The sequence below is a fragment of the Athene cunicularia genome, assembly GCF_003259725.1.
Source record: "Athene cunicularia isolate RWA chromosome 5 unlocalized genomic scaffold, athCun1 chr5_part3, whole genome shotgun sequence".
In the NCBI taxonomy this organism is placed as follows: domain Eukaryota; kingdom Metazoa; phylum Chordata; class Aves; order Strigiformes; family Strigidae; genus Athene; species Athene cunicularia.
In genome coordinates this window covers 115,459-140,349 of record NW_020799103.1, presented here as the reverse complement: position 1 = coordinate 140,349, position 24,891 = coordinate 115,459, and the positions used below count along the sequence as shown (strand labels likewise).

The 24,891-nt window shown below is 41.0% G+C and overlaps 1 protein-coding gene across 1 annotated transcript in view; it reads right to left on the bottom strand.

The window, feature by feature from the left end:
* Window positions 1–24,891, bottom strand: part of SWAP70 (switching B cell complex subunit SWAP70) — a 65,880-nt gene that overhangs the window by 14,471 nt on the left and 26,518 nt on the right. Inside the window, exons 6-8 of the mRNA XM_026850846.1 lie at window positions 16,986–17,126; window positions 10,484–10,657; window positions 586–813 (exon numbers count right to left, since the gene is read on the bottom strand). Coding sequence (XP_026706647.1) covers window positions 586–813; window positions 10,484–10,657; window positions 16,986–17,126 — 543 coding nt within the window. The remainder of the gene's footprint in view (window positions 1–585; window positions 814–10,483; window positions 10,658–16,985; window positions 17,127–24,891) is intronic.

Genomic DNA, 24,891 nt, shown 5'->3' with positions numbered 1-24,891 from the left:
ACAGAGGCCAGCATGACTTCTTGGGTTTGAGTACAGGTAAGAAAGCGCTCAGTCACAAAGCCTGCTAAGCAGAACAAGAAGGAACTCTTCTACACCTTCTTGCCCTGGTGAAGTGGGGCAACTTAGAAGCCGATCTTTCAGCTGGAGCAGACCCCCTCGTTTGAATACAGAGGTTATCATCAGCACAACTTGTATTTACTACAATGTAACTGAAACTAGAAGCAAGCATTTTCAAGGATTGAAGAGCTGCTGGCACTTTAAGAACTGACAGCACGTTGCAGCCATTCTATCAGCTAACAAGCAGTTGATGCTAGCATGAAAATGCTGTTTCATGTCAGAGCACACTTCTATAAACAAACTCTCCCATCAAGCAACTCATTCAAAATACTGTGATTACAACAATCTGGACAGCAACACAATTTCTCTTTTATAAAAATAAGCTCATATTAAACCCTTGTAAGTAATTTACCTAATTACCACCCGCCTATTATCCCTTAAGTAAAGACTTTTCAGTGCAAGTTGAACATTTTCTAATTATGCAATAAAGTGTTCTGTTTTAAAACATTCATTCTCTGTGGTTCTCACCTGTTTGAGTACATCTAAGATGAGCTCATTAAAGACTTCATTGATTGCCATGGACACCGTCTGTCGGTCCATCCCTTTACTGAACTGCCCACTTCCGATGAGATCAATCAGCTCCCATGCAGAAAGACCTTCTCGACTGGTGTTGAGAGCAATCTTATAATGGTCAAACTGCTCTTGCTGCCAGCCTGCTCCCATTGCTTCAGTGAGTTTTTTAAGCAAATATTCAATCTGTGCAGAAATACAAAGAGAAATTAATCATTTTCAGAAGACATTGAAAATCAAGTGTTTCAGAACTGTAAACTAAGCTTCTCTAGAGACTGTCATTATAGCTAGATTCCTACATTCATATGTAGGCCCCTAAACGTAGGTGGTTTAATTAACAAAGATTTTAGGCTCCTGTCTCAGTTGAACTTTTGACTGCCAAGCCCATCCCACAGCTACTCTCTTCGTAGTAAAGTAGCAAAGAATTTAACCTGACAGCCTCTTTTAATATTTCAGATTCCTACAGAACACATGGGACCTTTCTGGCAACAGCTTCCAAACTGTGATGACTGAGTGTGAGAAAGCAAGAAGTTTCAAAAATTGTTCTTGTAAGATAAAAAGCTAACAGACTAGAAAAAGTAAGAAAATATGGCATTTTGGACAAGCAGTGAAATGAAAAACTGCCAAGGTACGATCACATCTCTTAATCTACACCTGACCCCTCTTCTCCATCTCTCAAGCACTCCATCACTGGACAATCTTGGCAGATGTATCAAGAGGAGTAAAAGGACACACTTGTCACATCCGCTTTTATTGTTTCTAAAATAAACTCTCCTTTTCCTTTAATCGTTCATCATTTTGTAAGCATTACCATACACAGGGTAATAACACTAATCAAAATAAACACAAGAATGAAAGAGAGGGAAAGAAGGGTGGGTTTCTTCTTTTGTCTGTTTTTTTCTGTTGTTTTCAAACATCACTGTTCACTCTTTAAACAGCAGTATTTTAAACTAAGCCCACCTACAGCTTTGAGCACATGTAAAATGCTTTTAATGGCTCTTTAAACAAAATAATTGGCGAAAGCCTCCCTACAAAACACAGCAAAGTAAAAGCCAGGCTTCTAAGTTTCTATGACTGAAGTCAGAGGGTACCAATTACAGTGTTTAAGCCAGTTTTGAAGACAGACCAAGCCAGTGTGGCCTTCTGCTGTTTCGGGCAGTGGCTCACTGCATCCTCACTATCTCCACAGGAAACCCCACAGCCTTTGTAGAGCCGCCTGCGTCCTCCCTAAGGAGGGAGCCTGGGCAGAGGGTGCTCCTGCAGGGACAGGGCAGCACCAGCTCCCCGCAAGGCTGGCCTTTCTCTCCAGCCACCACAAGGCCAGCACAGAACCACCTGCTGGCAGGCTGGTCCACCACGCTGCAGGCCAGGGCTCCTCTTGGCTGCCCTGCTTCTCTACCAGCATGCGGGAAATGCACGTTGCCCCGTGGAGGTGGGGAGGGAAAGCACCATGATCCTTTCAGGTACTCTCTGTGCACATGGAAATAACATGGATTTCCTAAGTGATGCTTTGCTGAAGTTTAGTCAGCCAGCTCCACTTTCAGTTTAACCTATTTTAGGTATGAACACTAAGTGACTCAGGACTCTAAATTCCATTATCAAAAATGACTAAGGTGTACAGCATGAACATGACTCATTGAAACGTGGTGGAAACCAAATGCTTTCCAGGACTTCGTTTTTCTAATCACCAATGCTGGCTCACCTCCGTTCCTCAGCACTTCTTGAAAACACAATGTGATTTCTCCTACAGGTAAGAACTCCAGCTGAGAGAGCCAAGGGATGTTTCACCACAGCATAAATTAACTTTTCAGAATAGGCCTTTGAGCACCCAGCAGTCTCTACGTAAAAAAACTTGGGAGTACAAAGAAATAAAGAAGTGTTTTTTCCCCACACATTTCACCACAAGACTCCCAGGCCTCAAGGTTTTAAATGCAGCGTACATGCTAATTTTGTGGCTGCTGCTTCTCTCTCTTGCAACCCGTATAGGCAAATCCCTTTCTTTCTCTCACATCTACGATCAAGAAACACACAAGCGTGTAGCAGAGCACACTCATCTGGCGAAGCAATAAATTGCCAAATGGGTGGACTTTGCTTACTATTTCAGCTCAGTAACTGCTCTCAGTCTCACAGCCCCTACTCTAGTAGCATATGGACTAATATTAGACCAAAATGGAGGAGCTACCGAAAGCTGCTGCACTGTCTAGAAGAAAGTTCCCGCTCCCTTGAATGAGCAGGAAGCACATATCCCTCTGAAATGTGGCTGCATATCCTCCTCAAAAAAACTGTCTTAAGACAAGACAGGCTAGCCAGGCACAGAATATGCCTCCAGGTGGGTACTGAAGTTGTAGACAGCATGGATTTTCATTTCAGCTTCACCAAGTAAGGCATTTAAGTATTTTTAGCTCCTCATGCAATTCTTACTAGCAAAGATAGGATCTTAACAGAGGGCTCTGCAAAAGTGGCAAACAAATTGCATGCAGACAAGTGCAACTCACACAGGGCACAAGTGCAACTCACACAGGTTTATGGTAATCAGCAAAAGACGATTTTGGGCTCCGTGCTGTGGCCAGATCTGTGCTGTGCCCACCAGCCGTGTGAGGCAAACACCCCCCAGGCAGGCACACCTGCACCCTGGCTGCCAGCAAGTGGAGGGCAGCCCGGGCACCTGCTGCTGCTGTGCCAGGGATTGGCCCTGCCAAGTTCACCACTGCTCACCTTCATGCTCTTCTATCATAAAACTGTGCTTTGAGGTGGTGACACACACACCTCTGAATCGCTGAAGTTAATACACTCATACAATAGGAAGGAAATTTTAGCATGCCCTCCCAAGCTGCCAACATGTAACTTTTACCAGATTTCTGTAAAATTCAGTAACTAATTCCTTTAAAAATCATTAATACATGCTTTGCTGATTTTCACTCTCCAAAATCCTTAAGTTAAAAAACTAAGCCAAGGCTTCTGAGCATCAAATACCATAAATCCTCAGCATTCAGTTAAAGGCAGGAAGCAGCTTACTTCCTACTTCAGACAAGTTTTATAGAAAAAAAACCAAAACGAACAATTCAAAAAAGCCCTTCACAGCATGCAAGAACAGCAGCACTACAAACTTTGCAAAACAAACCTCCTAAATCCTGGATTTGATGAGCTGAAATAAGCTCTAGCATCAATGCAGGAGTAACCTTTCTTCCTATGTTCTAAACACATTCTGCGACACAGCTCAGTCCCTCTGAGCAGCATCAGTTCTGAACTACATAGCTGAAAGGAAAGCTATAATTACTGAGGCTTAATTAGGTAGATAATATACCTGCCAAATTGCTAGATGGTAATTAAACAACAACAAAAAAATCATTAAAACTTAATGAACTTTCATTTTAAGACATACTGTCCTCAGATTTCACAACCTATTACACTGCTTGAGGCATGCAGCTCTCAAATTCCTTTGGTTAATTATCTCAAAGTACTAGGACTCGCTTGCAGACATAGACACACACACACACAGAGACAAAATCATACCTGAATAGATTTTGTTAACATTTTTGCTCAAACCATATGAACAAAATGTGTATCAAACCAATGGTCTGGAAAAGAAGCAAAGCAAAACTCTTGGCTACTACACATTATCAGATTATGCACTAAAAATAAATCAACATATTTCCTTCATGTCCTTTGTCCCATATTTTCCCTTATTTTGATTATAGGAACAGATTTAAACATTTAAATCTGCTAAACCCCCCATCTACAAGTCACGAACATGACCACAAATATCCTATAATCCCATTAAAGTACATAAAATCTTATTATTTTAATAATAAACTCTTCTTAACTGAAAAAGGACCTGTGCATATTGTAATTTCTAAACTAAAAAAAAAATATTTAAGCTTTATCTTGCATTCAGATAAGTACCTGGCTAGCCAAAGTCCCCAGATAAAATTTATCTAATGCATCAGCTCAATAGCAACAGTGAGTGTTGTGGTGGGGTATGAATATGAAACAATACAAGGTAAATACAAAGAAATAAGTTGGATCAGTGTGGAAGCAAGTAAGAGACCATTCACTATGTGCTCAAATGAGGAACCTCTGAGAGCAAACATTTCCCCTCCTCCACAGAGAGACATGCCAACTCAGCAAATAACTGACAAATTAAGTCTACTGGTTCAAACATGACCTATTCTTGTGGTTAAAAAGTAGAGTGTCGAAAAGCAAACATGAGGCAACGTTTGCTGCTATTCTGACTGGACCTTACTTTCCATAAGGAAATGTAAAAACACAGGGGGATTGCTAATGCTATATATGCCAGTAAAGACCAACTGGCTCCACAGTATGAAAAACAGCTTCTGTCCCAAATCAACAGAAACTTTTCAGCCAGAATCTTGCCAAGAGAAAGCAAAAATAATATAAAGAACAGAGGCTCATTAACATGAGCTATGCAGCCTGTTTGGTATCTTCTTTCAGAGGGCTTTCTTTTCCCATGTTTCAATACCTATTTGTTTTTCTTTTCCAGGTATTCCTGGCACTACCCTCCATGGGGAATGAAGCATGTTTCACATATTTTTCTGATGTACAAGTGGGTCTCTTAGAGGATGAAAAATAATATCAAGGAGGCCTTCATGTCCAGCAGAACACAGCAGACATGGCTACTGTTCGTACTATTCAAATGAGATTTGTCATATTAACAGAGCAGATCTAAAAAGTCTATTCACATTATACAAAATTCTGTGGAAGCATATGGTACTGGGCAAGAGACATGAGAACCCCTTTCAAAGTCATCATCAATTTCTTTTTTTCATCCCATCGCAACATCACTTGCTTTTAAAAGTCAAATACTCGTTTCTTCTTTTCCACCAGCAAAGCTGTGCTCATTATCCAGTGTAAGCCATTATCTTATTTCTTTTTTTTTTTAATTAAATTAGCATTAAGTAGTATAATAGTGGTCAACTCAAAAAACAGTGTAACATGGAAACCCCAAGGACAGCCTGCTGCATAATCAGAAAACTGTTGGTTTTTTGTTTGGTTTTTTTTTTTACAGCAATCAGGAAAAGAATAGCAAAATGGGAAGAACTAATGCAAGTCGAAATGACTAAAAATCTTTTTAACCATCATCATCAACTTGTAGAGATCACAAATCAATCAAAACCCCACAAAGCAGCTTTCATTTTCGTATCAGTTTAGATTTTATTTCTGAATGTCCAAGGTTCAATTCCCAGTATTTCCTTCACTGTATCAGTTTCTGATACTAGAATGCAGAACAAGGAAGCAAATGTCACAGAAAAACTTTCTGCAAGAAATGCCTCCAGAAGAATCTCCACTGGACAGCTTCAGACTTTCACATCCTCAGTCTAAAAAACACCGCCTCATTTTCAAATGAACAGAAAGCCATACAAGGTCTGGACCCCAATTAGGGTTGTCCTAACTAGGGAGGATTAGAAATGCCCCATTAATACAGTTAAAAGCTAGAGGGACAAGTGAAAAATGACTGTACAAATCTCTCCTCGAGAAGTTTGGCTTTAAAAGCAAAGACAGCAAATACGTTTGGCTTATTTAAAACAAGTTATGTGAACGCTAGACTACAACAGGCAAAGACCATGCAGCTTGCAGTAATGATGGCCCTGAAACACATCTAACCACACACCACGGCTTTCAGGTGATAAAGCATTCCCAAGGCTTGCAGTCAGTGTCCAGAAATAAGAAAGGGGAACCTTTTTATGAAGTAGAAAACGTCTGGTAAAACAATACCAAGGCACACAGATGAGTCTGCAACAACTAAGAGGTAAGTTGTAAGGAAAGATCATGAGAGACCAAGAATATTTATCCTCTTAAAGCTACAGTTCTCGCCACCTTTCTTCCCTTCCTTTTATCCTTCTCATGAGAGAGGTAATGCCTGCAAGAGCTGAAGGAAACACACACTTGGATGACTGCGTCTCTGATCATCCAGTGGAAAAGATCGGCTGTGGGGAGGGGAAGGAGCTCCCACCCGGCCCCTCCCTTTCCGGGAGCACTAGCAGTATAGGTGCCCAGTAACTCTCTGCTCGCTGCACCAGAAGGCAGTTCTGTTGTTAGCTGAGAATTGTATTATTTCTGAAAGCTGTTCGCCAGGTCTAATTTTAACTAGAACACACAAAATAAAGCACTGTTTTCCTCCAGTCCATCTGTATCTCTTTGAAATACCACAATTCACGCAGTTCACAGAAATGTTTTACTTTGTGCATATTAAGGCTTCTCCCTTGAAAGGAGGGGTTTCAGATTTGATCCTTTTGCATTTCCCTGGGACATGAGCACCATTGCAAACTAGACATTCGTGGATGTCTGTTCATTTCCAAGTCTCCTAACTCCCCTCAGCTGCCCACCAGCAGCCAGCAGAAGCAACACTGGAGGCCAAGGCCATTACCAGGTGAGCCCAGTGCCCTGCATAGCCACCAGTTCTTGTCTCGCTGTGACCTGACTTCTCCCCATAACATAGAAGGATCCTCTGAAGTTTGAAGTCACATCGCAAAACTGCACACCCCAACCCAAACCCTTCCCCATGCTGGATTTTACTAACCTTACCTCTCTCAAGTACAGGGCTGCCACCTCTCCTTCCAGGGCAGGTGAGGAGCGCAGGCCAGACACTGCCTCTGGCTTTCAGCCTGGCCTCTGCTAAACAAGCAAGTTCTGGCCCTGGAGTCCTCTCCACTGCTTTCAAATTCCCTCTTTGTAACTGCTTTCCTCAATTTGATCTTTCTAAAGCTTTCCTCAGACTGTGTCTCTAAAACTTTTCCAGAGTAGCCTGTTTTCCCTTCTCTGGTTGAGCTGCAGCTGTTCCCAATTTGCTGCCCGTTCCACACCTGGGCAGGGAATCAAGACTTAACACTTTGCAGATGGGGTAGCAGCCCCACCACAATTAGTTGTCTAATATGAAAGGCCTGGCACAGCAGCACTACTGCAAGTAATACACGACATGGGCAAGAGGGAACAGCAGCCTCAATCTTTAGTCAGTGTAGTGCAAAGAAGGTGAAACTGCACCCAAGCAGGAGAGTTTTCCAGTTATGAAATTGTTCAAGTGAGTACAGAAACTAATTATCTCATTAAAAAAAAAACCCAAAACCCAACCAAAAAAAAAAACACCCCAAAAACAACAAAGAGGAAAATCTGATTCCCAAGCAAGTCTCAAAGAGCAGTTCCTCCAAGGAGGTGGAAAATAAGGCATCCTCACAGCCATATGAAGTTAATCAACACATTCACAGGAGACCTAAGAAGTTCTATTATCTTCCTATCCACAAGATGGGATGCAAAAGTCTTGCAGAAACCCCCTTCCAACCAGCAACTCTGAGGCAAGTTTCCTAGTCACTTATAAAGGGGAAACAAAATCTCTGAAGCCCAAAAGCCTAAAAGGTGGAAGGGAGGGAGGAAGGGAAACAGTTGGATCCCACACAAAGGACTCCACGCCAGAAACTGCAGTAAATTGTGTGTTGCAATATTTTCAGCCAGCAACAACAGCAACTAACAGGGAGGGAAGAAAAGCTCGCTCCCTGATTGCAAAGCTATAGTCACACATACGAGGTTGACACTGCTCTCACCAAAACATAAACATCACAGAACAGTGATGCTTCCATCACCCTCTCCTCTGTTCTTCACTTTGCAAAAATCCCCTTCCTTTAAAACACATGACATGCAAGCCATTTTGTAATTAAATGAAAGGATGCAATATAAACTGGTGAAGACTAAATACATAATCAAGCTTTATTATGAACTCAAGAGGCATAAAAAGTAAATGGAAAGAAAAATACCTTTACTAGGTACCAGTATCATTTTGAATACTATCAAAGAGAGTTATTTTCAGGTCAAAATTCTCAGCACTAAGACAAACAACCATAAAAAAAAATGCTTTGCAAATCTAGAGTTTAGATTTAACATTTAAAAAACCCAGACATAAGAACTTAAAAGGCAAATATGAAAAGTCACACAGAGAAAAAGCAAAACTGAACAAAATTGAGACTTTGCATCTTTACTTTTGGAATTTTTTGTAAAAGAGTAAATGTGGAATTTTCCAGAAGTACAGAGAACCAGAGAAGGATCAATGCAAACCAGACAGGAGTGCATTCAACAGACAGGGTTCCTCCACCAGCTGATTACACTACCTGTGTGGTCTAAGGCAAAAGGTTAGAGTGAATACAGGCATTGTATATGGTGAGAACAGAGAAGTCTTTCTTTGCCAGGCTCCATAAGCTTTCTTTAAACAGTATTGCACAATTTAAATCTCGTAATCAAGGAGATGCAGACACAGATCCACCCTAAGAAGTCAAAAAATAATCCAAGTAGGAGACCAATACAGGTTAACACCAGACATTAAGGATGGAAAGGAAAGCAAACAACACCAGTTATGAAATCTGGAAAAGCTTTTTTGGGCTTGGAAGCTGACCCTGCAGCCCATCTGCAGCAAACACACACATTACCATTACCCGGCATCAGCTGCAGAAGGCAGCAGGAATCTGGGGACTTGCTTGGCAGACGGGGGGGCAAGCGAGCAAAGGTCTGAAGCTTTAACCAGCCAACAAATAAGGAGCTGTCAAATGTTTACCCTCAGGTAAGCCAGGGTGTGCAGTGAGGAACACAGTGACAATCAAGAGACGTGGATTTAAGTCCCAGCTTTGACATTTATTAGTGACCTTCTACCAATGCCAAATCTGGCACCATTAATAAAGGAGCTGTCTTAGCTTGTATAACCATGATCCCCATCTCACAGAACTGACAGAAAAAAACGAAAAGCAAGCAAGAAGACGGTCTTATTTCTCATGGGAATACAGCATCCCAGGTAGGGCCCTGTCATCACCAGTCTGGCAAAACCAGAAACATTGTACAGAGTGAAAGTTTCCTGCTATAAAGTGAGTAATAAGGCAAAACCAATCCGTTTATTTTGACAGGGGAGTTATCTGTATTTTATGGTTTGGCACAACACTTGGAGTCCAACAGTTATGTCGTAGTGGCATGTAAATCAGACTCTTCTGATCCCTGACTGTTCAACAATTTACAAATATTTATTAATCAGTACTCCAGTGCTGAACTGCAAACCTGGGATTTCTGCATACAGTTTTGCAAGATATTATTTATGCCTGCAGTTTTGATCTTTCTGCTTCTTCCCTCGCCCCTCCCCAAGGGGAGAATAGTGGAGATACCAAAAAAATCTTGCTTCAGGGTTAAAACACCTACTTGAGCGTTGCCCATACTTGTTCATGAACTTAAAGTATAAACAGATCTTGCTGGTATTATTCCTTCAACCATTTCAAGCAAGAGTATTCAGGTAGTGTCTGCTTTTGATCAGAAACAGGTATCATCAGAAAAGTTCCTACTTCTCCTTTTCATAAGGAGGGTGACATGAGACCAAAGACTCATCTTGCAACACACAGCACAGAATGTTTTTTCAGAATCACACTGATGTAGTGTGCAAAATTTTAATCGCATAAGCAAGCATTATTAAAGCGATTAAAGATCACATAAATGCACTACTCGTGAGCAAGGCAAGAACCTCAACAGCTCCCAGTGCTGCTGCTAGAGCTAGTCTCCCCAGCCCTGCTCAGTCTCACAAAAAACAAAATAAGCTATTTACTGGGGGGCAAGCACATGTCCCATTAAGTCCAGGCTGCTTAAATGACAGGACACACATAGTCATCAACATCTAAAGTATCCTGTGGGAATCCCCACATATGTGCCCTGGAAGAGAGAGAAAAGCACCCGAGGCCTCACACAATTAAAAGAGGGGAATAGCAGTTTTATATTAAACAATTGTTTTCTCTTAAATCTCTACAGGGTAGCAAACATTAACATAGTTCAACTGGGACATTAAGCAAACTGGTGTTAAACAGCTTAAGTTCATGTTTCTTACCTCCTCAGGTACAATGATTAAAGGGTATTTGTCCTCTGATAAGAAGTTAAAAATAACCCACACTTTAAATGCATCTTCATCACTAATCAGCAAAGGACTTTTAGAGAGGTTCTTTTTAGCACAGAGAGTCCAGCACATCCTGTTGAATTCAACTTTGTCAAAGTTTCCTTGAACCTGAAATGAATAAATGGAACAACAACAAAAAAATTAATATGCACAAATGGCACAGAATAACAGACTCTAGACAAAGTTTAACAGGCTAAGTTATACAAAAAGCACCAAGAAAAACTCTAGTTTGCAAGAAATGTCAAGGCCCAAAAAAAGCACTGTAGCAGCCTAGTCTGATTTCCTGCATGGGGTCAAGTAAGGAATTTCTTCCAGCAAAATCTACATCCAACTTCCAATTCTTGGTTGAGTTAATAACACCCTGACTTCACGTGAAGGAGGCTACACTGCATTCTGCATTTCCTCTAGTACATTAGCTTTAGCTTCCAAACCATCTTTGTAACTGTCTTAGTTCCAACTGCCCTTCTATTGCACTGAGTTGCTGAGATTTTGTATAGCAAATTTGGAAACCAATATAGCCAAAACTACATGTGGATATGTTAAAAGTAATATTGGAACAATAGTTGGGAAAAACCTCTAATATGTTTCTCCATTTCATATTCACTCAAACGTAATTCTTGCGGGATATTCATAAACATGTAATTTTTTTTTTCTTGAATGCTAATCCACTTAGAACCTTTCATTTTTCTTAGACTTGCAAATCTTCACCTTACTGATAAAATTCCCCTTTTTTTGTTATCCTTTATCATACCTAGCAACTGTATCATCTGTGAATTACTTACACATGCAAAAGCTTTCATTTCCTCTGTTTTCTTTTTAAACCCTCATTTAGGTTTGAGGTTAAATCTATTTGTCTCCCTACATGTTTAGCAATATCTTTGCCAACATGCAACTGATAAAGGCACGTTACACGCTATAATGTAAATCCCTTGAGATTTTGAAAACCATGTCTAGGAAACAGGTTCTTGTGACTCTTGTGGTAATGACACCAGTAATTTCAGTGACATTTTCTTATGATAGGCCAAACCATCCATCTTAGATGGGTCAAGGACACTAGTGCAAACATAATTTTCTATCCAGTCTGGTAAGTGGTCAAATATAGTGGAGGGTGAGCCACAATGGCTAAGTCAAAGATAGACTCAGGAAGTGGATGAACTGATGTGGGTGGGAGAAAAAAAGAAAAAAAAAACCAACACAGAGGTAAACAGGAAACCAACCCTATGCCAAGAAGCACTTTACAGTAGTCAGGACTAAAAGTGAGACCATGAAAGAAAGCCATAACTTCGCATGCTTGCAGAGCAGTCCACCAATAAGTGACAACAATATTGTCACGTAAGTGACAATACAAGAGGCCAGCTACAGCCTACAGCTGTCCTTTCAAGAAGCTGGAAGCTGTAGGAGCTATAGCTGCCTGGTTGTTTAAACAAGGAACATGGGTCTTAAATGAAACACCAGCTAAGTGAAGGAACCTCAGCATCCTGGTTGTTTAAACAAGGAACATGGGTCTTAAATGAAACACCAGCTAAGTGAAGGAACATGCTTTGGAAGAAGGGCTAGAAGCCAGCTGTACTTGTCCTTCCTTCAACTTGCCAGCACCTCATCCCATGGCTACTTCTGCCTGTGCTTTTTCCTGTCTATCCTCCCCACCCTGCCGAATGAAGCTTGACTTCTTTTCTAAAACAGCTTCGCCTACCCAGATGATAAACAGTTCCACCTTGGAAATGTCCTAGTTGTTATGCTACTCCTGAGGGAGATGCCAACAGGGTGGGAAATCTCCTTTCCTACAGCCGCTGCCTGCACTATAAATAAGGTGGGTTGCTCTACCAGCAGCTCCTGTTTTAAAGCACAGCAGGGGTCAAGGACCAGACGGAGATCGGTGGAGAAAGGCACGGGCCCCAACTGGAGTAAAGGAAAGTGCGTGCCTTCTGCTCACGTAGCAAAGTCGGACCACGTGTGCCTCAGAAACTCGCATCAAAACCCAAGTCACCAGCAGCACATTACTACCACCAGGATTAGGGAGCAGCCAAGCAGGAGGTTTCAGAACCATGTTACTCCAGGGGACTAGTTAGCGCTGTGCCAGCAGTCCCACTTTAGATCTGCAAGTCCTCTTCTCAGAATCCGGACTTGATTCTGAAATGGTCTTCATGGGGCCCATGTGTCATCCAGAGCAGAGACACTGTTTAGGAATTATTCAGGAACAATAATCAGATGAGCACACAAGCCCTGGCTCTCCACAATAACTCTTGATTCACATCTGTGATTCTTTTCTAAATGATCGGGCTGGCTGTTAAATAAAGGATATAATGACAGAATTGTCTTTCTGGAAATACTGGGAGCTGGGGATGGAACTAAATAGTTCTCTTTAAAGAATAATAATTTTCCTTGGCAATTTCATGTAACGATGCCAACTATTCCTGGTACCTGTGTTCTACAAGTACATTTGCATGAGGTGGGAAGGTAAGAAAGGTGAAAATTCCACAACTAAACCCAAATTGCTTTAGAACTAACTCAATACTATGAAAGTCTTGGCTGGGCTACTTTGGCTTCCTTGACTGGCAACACTCCACTGTAGGTAGCTACGTAACAATCACTCTGAATCATCTCTCTGGTTTTATGACAGATCATTTCTAAGGATAGTTTCAAAAATTAAAAATGTCTGAACAGTTTCTAAACTGTTCAGTTCAGTACTTGAACTTCTTTGCAAAAGTACTTCTAACTTAGTTAAGAAATTGTAGAAGTAGAAACTTTTCAAACAGGATGAACTGATGGCAAAACAACCCAGTCAGAAATCCATATACACATTGCTTCTTCATGACATGAACAAAACACATATTTACAAAAACAGACTAGGTCAAAGACTATCCTGGTATTCAAACTTAAAGACAATTCCCCCAAACACCTTTAACTGTAGTGAAACTCTACTGTGAATCCTACACTGAAATCATCTTGATGTGAAACTATAAAGAAATTTAAAACACTCTACTGATAAACCAAAATTTCTTTTTTTCTTGCTAGAATACTCATTCTGCTTGCAACTTGTGTGAATATCACACAATTCCATTGCTTAATTAATAAACCAATGCTTGTACAAGATATTCTTCTTGTGCACTAGTACATGCTTTTAACTGTATTTCATAATTTGTCCAAATTATTTGAAGTTACTGTTTCACTTGGAAGCTTCTACAGTACCCCACACTATTATTAACTCTACAGCAACTACCACTTTTTCCTGTGAATCTGTCTGAATAATGAAACATGCAAACGAACCAACCCCTCCAACCTTAAAACTGCTTAAACTCAGAGATAAAAACACAATCTACAGAAGACACCTACCTCCTCTTTCTAAGAAGCTTCACAAAATAATCAAAAGAAAAACATAGCAAAACCCATACAATTTTCTAGATCTTTAATTTCTACTAATATGCAACTAAATAACTAAAACATAAGAGAATACAGACAATACTTGGCTTAAGTACCAGTGATCAGATCAGTCCCAAAAATGTAACAAGTACTGGTAGTGTAACTAGCATTCACTGAATTGTTGGGAAGATGAGATAACCACAGGTTTAGAACAAAGTTCTTCTTTGTCTCCGCCCCAATTATGACTCTTACCTGCCATAAATAAGGCATGTTGTAAAATACCACCATCATCACCATTGAAAAGGAAACATCTTCAATTGGTATTAAAAGACATACATTGTAAATAATGGCACATGCTAAAATATTGTTATAAAAGCAAGTAAAACAAATAATGAAGACAATATACTGACAAGAGACATCTCCCTCACGAAAGGGACACTTACAGAAGAACAGATTTTGTTTCAGATGCAAGAAAATCCTAGATACATCAGTCTGCAAAGTAGCACAATACAGGAAATCATCCATTAGACAATGTTATTTATTCAAACTATGTATTCCCTATTTAGAGATGCCATCAGTTTCTCTCATCGAACTACCAACTTGTGCCTTTCCTCCTTGGTTCTATATAAAAAGGCTTTATTGCAGGGTAACACTGGGTAAGTCAGCACTAAAAAATAATTAAAACTACAACTGCATTTAAGAGTACAACATAAGTTATTCCAAAAGGTTTCAAACTGCTCTCAATAAAATTGTAAGTCAGTTACATATCTGTTTTAAAATAAATCTAAGGATTAGTTCTTTAAATATTTTACTGATGTTTTAAAGCAAAATATCTTGATATTCAAAATAACTCTCTTGAGCAGCTTGCTCTTGCTCAAATCAATTAATTCACCAGAAGATGTATGACTGGCAACTGAGAGAACTTCCTCTGTATTTGGGGGTATAAAGCACCAGTCCTCCTTTAGTAGCTTTACTTACTGGCATAAATTAAATTAAGTTTGTTCTACAATCACCCCATCTAAAAGAACAGATTACGCCTTGCAAGAATGAGGGAAAAAAAAGGGTTTCTTGTTTGCTTTTTTTCCTTGTTTGTTTTAAACAAAGGAGACATGCTATGAACCAGTGACTTCATCCCACTGCACGTTGTCTTTTGGCACTGATGTGAAGTCATCTCTAAAACATGAGATGTCACAACCAAGATTTTTCCAGTCCACAAATATAGCTTTGTGTCTAAAGAATTTCACTAATTTTTAATAGTATATAACAAAACTGTTTACAAGCATTTAGTCAGGTTTAAATAATATGAAGTTACAGGTAATTTAATCCTGTTCCTTAACATTTTCATCTTTTAAGATGAACTAATGGTATGGGTGTATCAGGCAAATACTGGAAGCCAGATCAGTGTATAACACCACAAGAAACTACACGCAGTCAAGTGAATTTAATTTCATGAGAAAATCAGGTAGTTTGTCCCTTGTTTTTACCTTGGGGTAAGAAATTGCCCCAGAGTAGCTAAACACTGTAAATTCACACCAACTTGCTTATGTAGCCAGGTTTTTCATTTTCAAATTAAGGTGTTATTTAAATGCAATTGCTCCTCACATCTGTAACTATTCTTCCTGTAAACACTCTGTAACAATATAGCTTATTTATATTTGAAAAAGCCTTCCATACTTTTTTTTTTTTACTTAATGGTTTGCTGCTGCCCTACAAATAGTATTAACAAAAATCACTGTGGTTCAGACTCTACTACTGTAATCCTTCAGTCAAAATAAAGACCTTTTCTTTCTCCCCAGAATTTGTATAAAACTGCTTGGTCTCCGTTCAATCTTACAGGAGCTCATATAGCCAGCATGAAATGGAAATATCACAAACTTCTTAGGACAACGCAAGATGCTTCAGCATCAAACCACCAAGACATTAAAACAGGTACCTTTATGTGTATTAATGACCAACTCCCACACATAAAACACGACACTACTACTGGGTAGGAGAGAAACACAGAGAGGCAGAGGAGCTGGTAAATCTTAGCTAGGCGTAAGAAGGTTCTGCTGCTTCCAAGCTGTCAGACTGCATTATATGTATCACGTTTTCCATCAGTATTAAATATAGATTAAAGCAGCAGCAAAAAGCAGTAAATCCATCTAAGGAGTTTGCATAATCTGCAATTGCTGCATTGGACTTTTTAGCAGCATGTCAGTTCAGGACTTCTTAACATTATAAAAGAAAGCAAGAATCTATGCATCTCTGCAGCCACGACATCAAAGTTTCTGGGGTCAGTCCCCAAGCGTACTGGAAATCAGAGGTACTGCAGCCAGTACATTTGCATTATCCCATGGGGTGTTTTTTACTGTCTGGACCACTAACTCAACAGAAGTCGTCAAAAAAAAAAAAAAAGAAAAAAAAGAGGGAAGACAGTTTGCTGCTTTATTTACTTTTTTTTTTTTTTTTACACTTTCAAACCCAGTGACTACCTATCTTAGAACAAGATGGAGAGTAAGGGGAAACCCTGCTGGTTTTCCAGAGCTTCCCCAAAACCAAGGCACAGCAGAAGGCTAAAGAGTGCTTAGAAATGAAAGAACTTGCAAGACAAAACTTAACAACACTCCCTAATGTCACCCACTGTAACTTCTTGAAGGGATCTATTTATTAAAATACCTTGTGAATACACATAAAAGACATTTTTGCCCATCCTGTTTACAAAGGAGTCTATGACAATATTCTGTTATAATGCAGGATAAAGCAGGCCAGTCTACACCTCCAAGACACTTTCAAATAAATTCAGCTGAGGTGTTTTATTAACATGGTTCTGCATTAACACAGCTTAGACAATGACCAGATGCATCAGGAAATAGAAACCAAGGAGACAAAAAAGAAGCAGAGAACAGTGCACCCTTCCATTTTAAGGCACAGGTGCTCCAAAGTACCCTCCCCATCACAACCCCACAAAAGGCACACACACAACCAGAGTCTCTTTGCACCAGCATGATTCCTTCTGCAAGGAAGTACAGCAAGTGAAGACAATAATACAAAACCTGGTAAAGGGAAAAACAGAACACAAGAACACAAAACTTACCTTTTCCAAGATGAATTTGTTTAGATAAGGCATGTAACCCTGATTGGAAACTGGTCCTTCATCATCGTCCCTAAAGTGCTCTTCCAAGGCCACTGGATCGTGGGGAACATTTAACACTGTACACAAGTTGTGAGAAAGGACCTAAGGATAGAAGAGAAACCAGTGACCTTGTTGTCGGCCTTAACCATGCTGCATTCCCTCCAGAGCAGACCTGTGATTCACAAAACCACCAGCAAAGTGACACTTCCACATCAGCACAAGTCTTGCACTGTGGGTTTGGTTTGTTTTTTTTTTTTTAAAAAAAAAAAAACCAAATGTAACTGAAAAAGTTGACTCCAAGGATTCAACAGCTTCAGACTGTTTCACATTTACAGAAACAATGCAATCACAGATAGGTCCATTCCTACAAAAGTACAAGCACAGATAGGGAAGCTGCCCTTTGTACACAAACACTTATGCATTTGAAAGCCAGGAGAGGCATACAGAAACACCAAAGTAGTATTTACAGAGAGAAATTAGACAGCTAAGGAAAACAACCACAAGCACCTAGCCTTTGAAATGATAAATACTTACTATCTAATGAAAACAAGTAACAAAGCAAACAACTCAACAGGTACCTTTAGCTTACAAAGAAATGACCACTCAAATTAAAGCATTAACTACAGATTTCTCTCATTTGCTTGCTTTGGGTTGCTTCTCAGCATTCACCCCATGTTTCAGTTGGCAAAGGAAAAGTAATGTTACAAAAAGGGGAAGGGTTTAGGTGTGCTTCTCAAATTTTTATTTTAAAAATGTATTTGCATGAATTATATCAAGAGCTTAACACCCACCAGCACTCATGTCTGTTCTTGAGAAATGACCTTCAAGAAGAGGTTACACACTTGATTAACTTTAAGGAAGTACCGAATTATTGAAAACTGGTAGCCAACGCATCTCAAGTTCTTCAATTTAGGTGGAGTTTTGCATGCACAAACGAACGCCTCAGTACCAACAACAGGAAGGCAGACCCTGGGTAGCAATAACTCCTGTGCCACCAGCACTTTCCTAAGAAAGACCAAAGCATCATCCCTTTCATTGTTCACACTGTCTCAAGCCAGGTCACTCAAGCAACACGCTGCCCACTGGGTCTTAAACAGACTCAGGAGTGCTCTCCCTTTGGCATGATGCAGAGGTTACACCCCTGAAGATCATATACTGGCTACAGAAACTGGGTTAAGGATTTAACTTCACATGCCCAGGAATGGTCTGCATTGAAAAGGTACAACTAAAAACCAAAGCCAAAAAATACAGGTAAAACAAAATTAGGCAGAAGTAAAACACACTGCATCCTGAGAAAAGGCATGCTGCTAGAGGTTTGGGGGTTTTTTTAATATCAAAAACTAGATAGCACAGACTACATCTGAATTTTGGCAAGTGTTTTACTTTTTTACTGTGGAGCATAAAATTAAACAAAATTGAGACAAATGATGCAAAAAGAAAGCAGTAAAAAGATATGCAGAAAATTTATAAGCAGAAAATTTATATTTAGGTGAGTAGACATAAAGCAGTAGAGATGGGGTGGCTGCCAAACAAGAAACATTAAGCCACTGGAACTAACCAAGTGCAAAAGCTTAAAACCAGAAAAACAGCAGCATCAGCCATCTTACAACAAAAGCTGTATTTCCCAAAGAGGCAAAATAGTATTTAGAAGTTACCACATTTCACAGTACCTTCCATTGACAGTGTATTTCCCTTAAACCCATCCTTATTTTTAACAACCACATCAAATCAAGTATTTGAGTCCATGTGATTTACGTACAGGGGGGAAAAAAAATGTACTATCATGCGTGTTTCCCCTTCTATTTAAGGCTTCTGCTGTTATTTATAGGAGACTGAGGGATTCTTGAATTTCTGAGAGATAAAGATGATCTCAGTTTTCCAACTAGACTGTGTTGCTAATACCATAACTAAAAAAATACTCAGCTAATAAAAATATTCTAAAAGCATAATTGATTTCAGCTTATTGCCAAAATAACTTAAAACTCGCAATAAAACACTTCTCATCATGTCTCTTGTACATGTTCTCTCTTCCCTTTTTTGGCCACCTTACTGTGCTTTGGTTGTCAGAAACCTAGATGGTTTTCCTCATCAAGCAACCAATTTACCAGGAAAGAATTCCACTTTCAATCATTTCCTAAGATCTGCCTTATCTGCGATCTCTCCTGTGCCCAGTGCTCTCTTTTCATAACTCAGGAAATTCCTCGGCGCCTGCCAAAGCCTGCCATTCACCAACACGGCCAAGCGCCAGCTGAATTCTTCAGTTGCAGGGTAAGCCTGAAAAATTCTGCACCAAGGTCTCATTTTGTTGTGTTTTCTCAAATCATGTTATCTGAACCATGATATACACTGTTTTAATGATCATTTTTAAAGTTGTTTCTTTTTTTTTTTTAAAAAAAGAGTTAATTGGAGTATGAAAAATCGCCTTGCCTCACAGAAGCTCCTGTCAACCATGAGGAAGTTTTGCACCAGTAAGGATTATTCCCCCCATGCCCACAGGGTTGCTAGGCAGCTTTTCCTTTCAGCACTTACTATGCTCTGGATGCCACATTTAACAATCCACCCTCATGTCAGAGCCAACTCCTTACCCCAACCTGAAGACTCATCTCTGTGCTGCAGCAAATGGGTACAGCAGTGGTCCCCAAACTGTAGTCCATGATATGGTGCAATCAGTCTGCAAAGGGTCCACAAACCCAGTGTACTCTTGGCACAATTTTTCCATTTTCAACAAAACGTTTCATGAGAAGGATGCCTAGTGGTGCCCAGGGAATACTGAAGGTGTTCTGCTCTAAATACAAATAACTGAATGAAACAAGCAAGCTGAACACCAAAGGTTGTTACAGACTTTAGATTTACTTTATTTATGGCCAGTCTCATGCTGAGTGAACTGGAGTGCAGATCTCCAGCTCAGCTCTACCCTGTCACAGCTGCTCCTCTCTGAGCTCCCATTTTCCAAAAGACTGATGATCTTCCAAAACTTTAAACACGTGTTGAATTGTTACCATCCGAGTAGTTCCATTTAATCTTGACCACAGGGGAAAGGAAGACCTGCTAGACTACTTACTGCTCAGCAACAAAAATTTGGCCCAGATCATAGTAGGAGCATTAACAGGGCAGACTAATCCTACAGCAGCTATTGTCAGGTTCTTCAGTACTTTTTTCTTCTTCTTTTCCATTTTTCAGGGGGGTCTTCTCCTTCCCCCATCTCTTTTTAAGACTTTAAAATGTTGGCATCACAGATCTCGACAGCCCCATTCAGTGCCTTCATGTGAATTCACTCCAAGACATTCTTGGCTCATCTCTCCCTGACATCCATGTCAGCAGCTAGCCAGCCAAAATAAGGCTACTCACAAGTATGTTCCCTTTTCCTTTTTTGACCAGTGTGGAAACCAGCATCGTATATGCCACTTGTCACAGGCACAAGGTCTTTTCAACCAGGGTAGGTCTAAGCATACAGCTTCCTGCATCACAGCATCTTCAAGGTACAGCTTCCTTATCCACTCAGGTACCAAATGCTCTGTTCAGAGTCCTATTACTTAACACTGGGGTTCGTGCAGCAACCTCTTTCCCAGACAAACGAGTGTATTCAAGCCTGGCCTCCACCAGCTCAGGTTCCTGACACTATCGCCCTTCACCCACACCACCTCTCCGTTCCTCCATTTTCTCCCTTCTCCCTTGGGCACTCACAGGCCCCTTGTCTCACTTGGGCACTCCCTTGGGCACTCACAGGCCATTTTCGACCACCTCACCCTTCCTCTTGCTTTCATTATCATCACATCCCTTTTGGCCCCCAATCACATACTGGTGCCAGCCTGCATCTGTCCAGTTGCCAAGGGAACTGCCTTTCTGCCCTGTGGCTCTTGGCCCTTAGGAAGAGCTCCCACTAATCATCCTTCATCTACTGTGCCTTTCTTCTAAATCTTCCTTGAAACCAGTTGACAAAACCTCAAGGACAAAGGTTAAGCAGTCTGCTGATCTACCGGCAGCTGCTCCTCTCAAGCACAGTATCAAGGCCTCGTGGTTTCCTAATGCCTTCCCTTTCACTCTACAAGCTGCCCTGCTCTGCTAGCTCTTCTGGAAGAGGGGCATCCCTCCCCTCACACCTTGCAGACACAATTCCTCATGGCTACCCTGATAAAAATGCTTCTGAGCCCCATTAATAACGTCAGACTACAAGTCTCTCATAGTGAGTCATAATGACTAATTTCCTACCACCCTTCAATGTTGTACAAAGTCAATTGTCCAGCTGTGGTCCTGCCCACTCGTCACAGGCTCTCAACCCTTCCAGTGCCTTGCTACATTGTTTGAGGTCTTCCTCTCCATTTGGACCTTCCCTCTTGCCCCTAATTACACCATTTTTCCTCTTCCCAATGGCCACTGACTTCCCATTTAGTAAAAAGGCAAAACAAAGATAAGAGGTATAATACTCCTATAGCATCCTAGATACAGTTAAAGTACAAGTTTAAATTTTCTAAGCCTGTCTAGCAACTTTGGTCAGGCACATATTATGGGCCTGCATAAGACTGTATTTTCACGAGGTGTTCACCATTCATGTCCTGCAGATATCACACCAGGAACAAAAGACTTTGAAAATCCACCCCAGCAACAGCACACAGAACAAAACAAAGAAAGCCAAATAACCCCACTGCCTAAGCAGATACAAGTCACAACGCAATGGGAGGAAGAGCTTCCAGAGAGAGTGTGAAAACTAGTTGGTATTCATTCCTTCCAAGATTCAATCGTACACACATACTACAAGGAGTATTGCTGACTGCTAAGTGTAACTACATTTAAAACCATAGTGTTTCAACATCTGGATGAAAAGCAGGTTGAATGTTGGTGCATTACAGAAACTTTTAAAGTCAGTCAATTTTAAAATTGCAGATAACAAGACAAATGAAACTGGATTTAAATATAGGAAGACAAATATTTGCATGTAGCTTGAACTACAACAGCAACTATAACCGCATACACAAAACATTTAGCTTTGCTATATGAGTGTTTTCAAGTGCTGAAACACACTGACAAAATAATGGTTGTGTCCATATTTAAAGGAGTAATTTAAGAACAGAATACACAAATATTTCTGCTTATGTAGAAAAAAGGGTAAGATCTGCAGCCAACATAGCAGTAGAACTTCTGAAGATTACTGATTAGACAAAAAAAAAACCATAAATAAATCAGTGCATGCTGGAAGAAGGTAATACTCAAAATTACACAGAGGACTGACTTGACTGTCTCTTCTCCCAGCAGCTCAGACCATATACCAAAGACACAAATGGATAAAAGACATGTCATGAAATCCTTAACATTCCAGGCAAGTTCGTCTACTTCTTCCTCCAAGCACTGTTGTTTCTCTAGACTATCAAACAGACCCGATTCACTCACATCCATCCCTTTGCTCTAGACAAATTAAAAACAATGTATGATCCAAACCCTTCACACTAGGGCCTTAGCTACATAACACACATTAGTATTTCTCATAGTATTTAATTTGTGTAGTTTTATTTGTGTAGTTGAGAACAGTCAGTGTTAGGTTAATGGTTGGACTAGATGATCTTCAAGGTCTTTTCCACCCTAGATGATTCTGTAATTCTGTAATTAAAATTATTTATTTTTATGGAATGCTCAAAGTATGGAAGGCTCAAAGATGACTTCTCGGTAGAGAAACTAGAAATCGCTCCCCAGTGACCAACATGTTATACTTAAGACATGACAGCCATACCTCATACAAGATATGATTATACAACTCAAAGATCCATTGTCAGTAGATACTGAGGAGGGAAGAGTTCAGCAAGTTACAACATGGCATGCTGTTCTCAGAAAGCAAATAGATTTTTACCAATTTTTTTTATAATAGGAGTTTGACTAAATTATTAAACATATTCTAATGCCACAGATGTCTAATAATATGTTTATCTCCAAGCCTTGTCTCTCCATTTTATAGGGGTGCTATATCTTCCTCATGGTAATGCGGATGAGAAGTACTTCATTGTGAAATACTTTCTTAGTGCAACGTAGCCCTAAATCAATCAGACAGGAACTTCTGGTTTGCTGTCCTGCCAACCCCTTCCACTGCATCGATGTGGGGCTGATGCCATAACATACACCTTTCCTCCCTAGTAGGACTATCAGTTTGACACTACAAAGGCCTATGGAAGAACAGTCTCTACCCTTTCTCAGGTTTACTGAAAACTAATTCTTGGTAGCCACAGTAGAAGGCAGGAACTTTCACTTCAGACTTGTCTCTGCATTCCCAAGTCCCACAGTTGACACTTCCCTCAGGAGTCTTTGTATCACAGACAGAACTGCAGACACCCACAAAGTCCCACTTTATTTTTAACCCTTCTCTGTCACAGATAAACAGCATGAAACATCAAAGCTGTTTAGGAAGATGTTTGATAGGTAATGAGGAGACAAGTTTAACTTCCCTTCTCCTTTTTATTCTTTTACCCTCCTCCATCAGAGCAAGTCGTACACAGCCACCAGCATCCTGGCTGCTTCTTTAGCCATTTAATGGACCCCAGCACCTGTGTGGCTATGACAGCTTCTTTACTGACCGGCCTGCCGACCCGTGCTGCAGACACACCTCCCGGGCAACTGCCCTGAGCACAGAAATCAGGGCAGCGCACACAAGGTGTGGTGGCACGACAGGAAAACAAGATTCCTTTAAAAAGCTGGACAATTAAAAAACACCTCTCTGCAACCTACTGCAGTTAGTCCTGCAGCACTGCAACACAAATACTCACTTTCACGCCACCACCTGTAAAAGACCCGGGACATGCACATGTTTTCAGCTTGAGTTTGCAGTCAGGTCTAGCCTCTTGCCTGACTCCTGCCCCCCAGTCACCTCTGGCAGAATTAGGCTCTATCTCACAGCCTGATCGCCCCGAGCAAAGAAAAGGAGAAGAGGAATGGGTGCCTTGTGGACGTTTATTACATAATGCTGACAACAAAGTTCATTAGCTACTGACCATACTTGAAAATACCACCCACAGCAAGGCCACTCTCAGTTGGGAGTTAATCCCACAAAGGACGCAACCTTCGTTTGATTGTTGCAGCCGACACAGCTCCAGCACTCAGTACAAGGACCTACAGTCTCAAATGTCAACAGGTGTTGCGTTGTTATTCAAAATATTTATTTAGCCAGATTCCTGCTATTATTCCCAGGCCAAGACAGCCTCATAAAGCAGGGCCAAGACGGGATCAGATTCGGCAAGCTGCCTGAGAGCTCTTTTAAGAGCACAAACATTACTTGAGCATATAAGCTAAGGAAAGAATGGCACAGTTGGAGCCTCTTGACTAATTCTCCTGTTTATACCCAAATAAGAGAGCACTGTGGAACCTCGCTCTCCCCTTGGCAAGCTATGAATTTCACTTGGATACAGCCAACCCCTATAGATGGGACCTTGTGGCTATCCCACAAAAGATTTTGGCCAGAAAGGGTACCAAGGACATGCAGTTGAAAGCAGACCAGAAGCACAAGGATTTGTGCATTGGCATCTTAGGGAGGACAAAGCGCTTGCCTGGGCAGAATAAAAAGAATCCTCCTTGAGCGTGAGGAAGGGCCGGCACAAGCCTCTCGTGATACGGAGCATCACGGAGCCACAGCGACAGGCGGTGCCGCGTGACGAACGACAGCCTTAAGGAAGAAGATGCAATTCACAGCCCCCAGGCAAGCTTCAAAAACGGGCGGCCGTGTCCCCTCACGCAGCCCCGCGTGTCACCACCTCAGACGGGCCACAGACCCAGCACCACCACGTCCGCTGTGGAGGCGGCCGGCGGGGACAGCCCATGCCCGCGACACGCCCTCTCACCCCCATGGCGGCGGCCACTCACGCCGCCGTCCCCTCACGCCTCCACCGGGCCC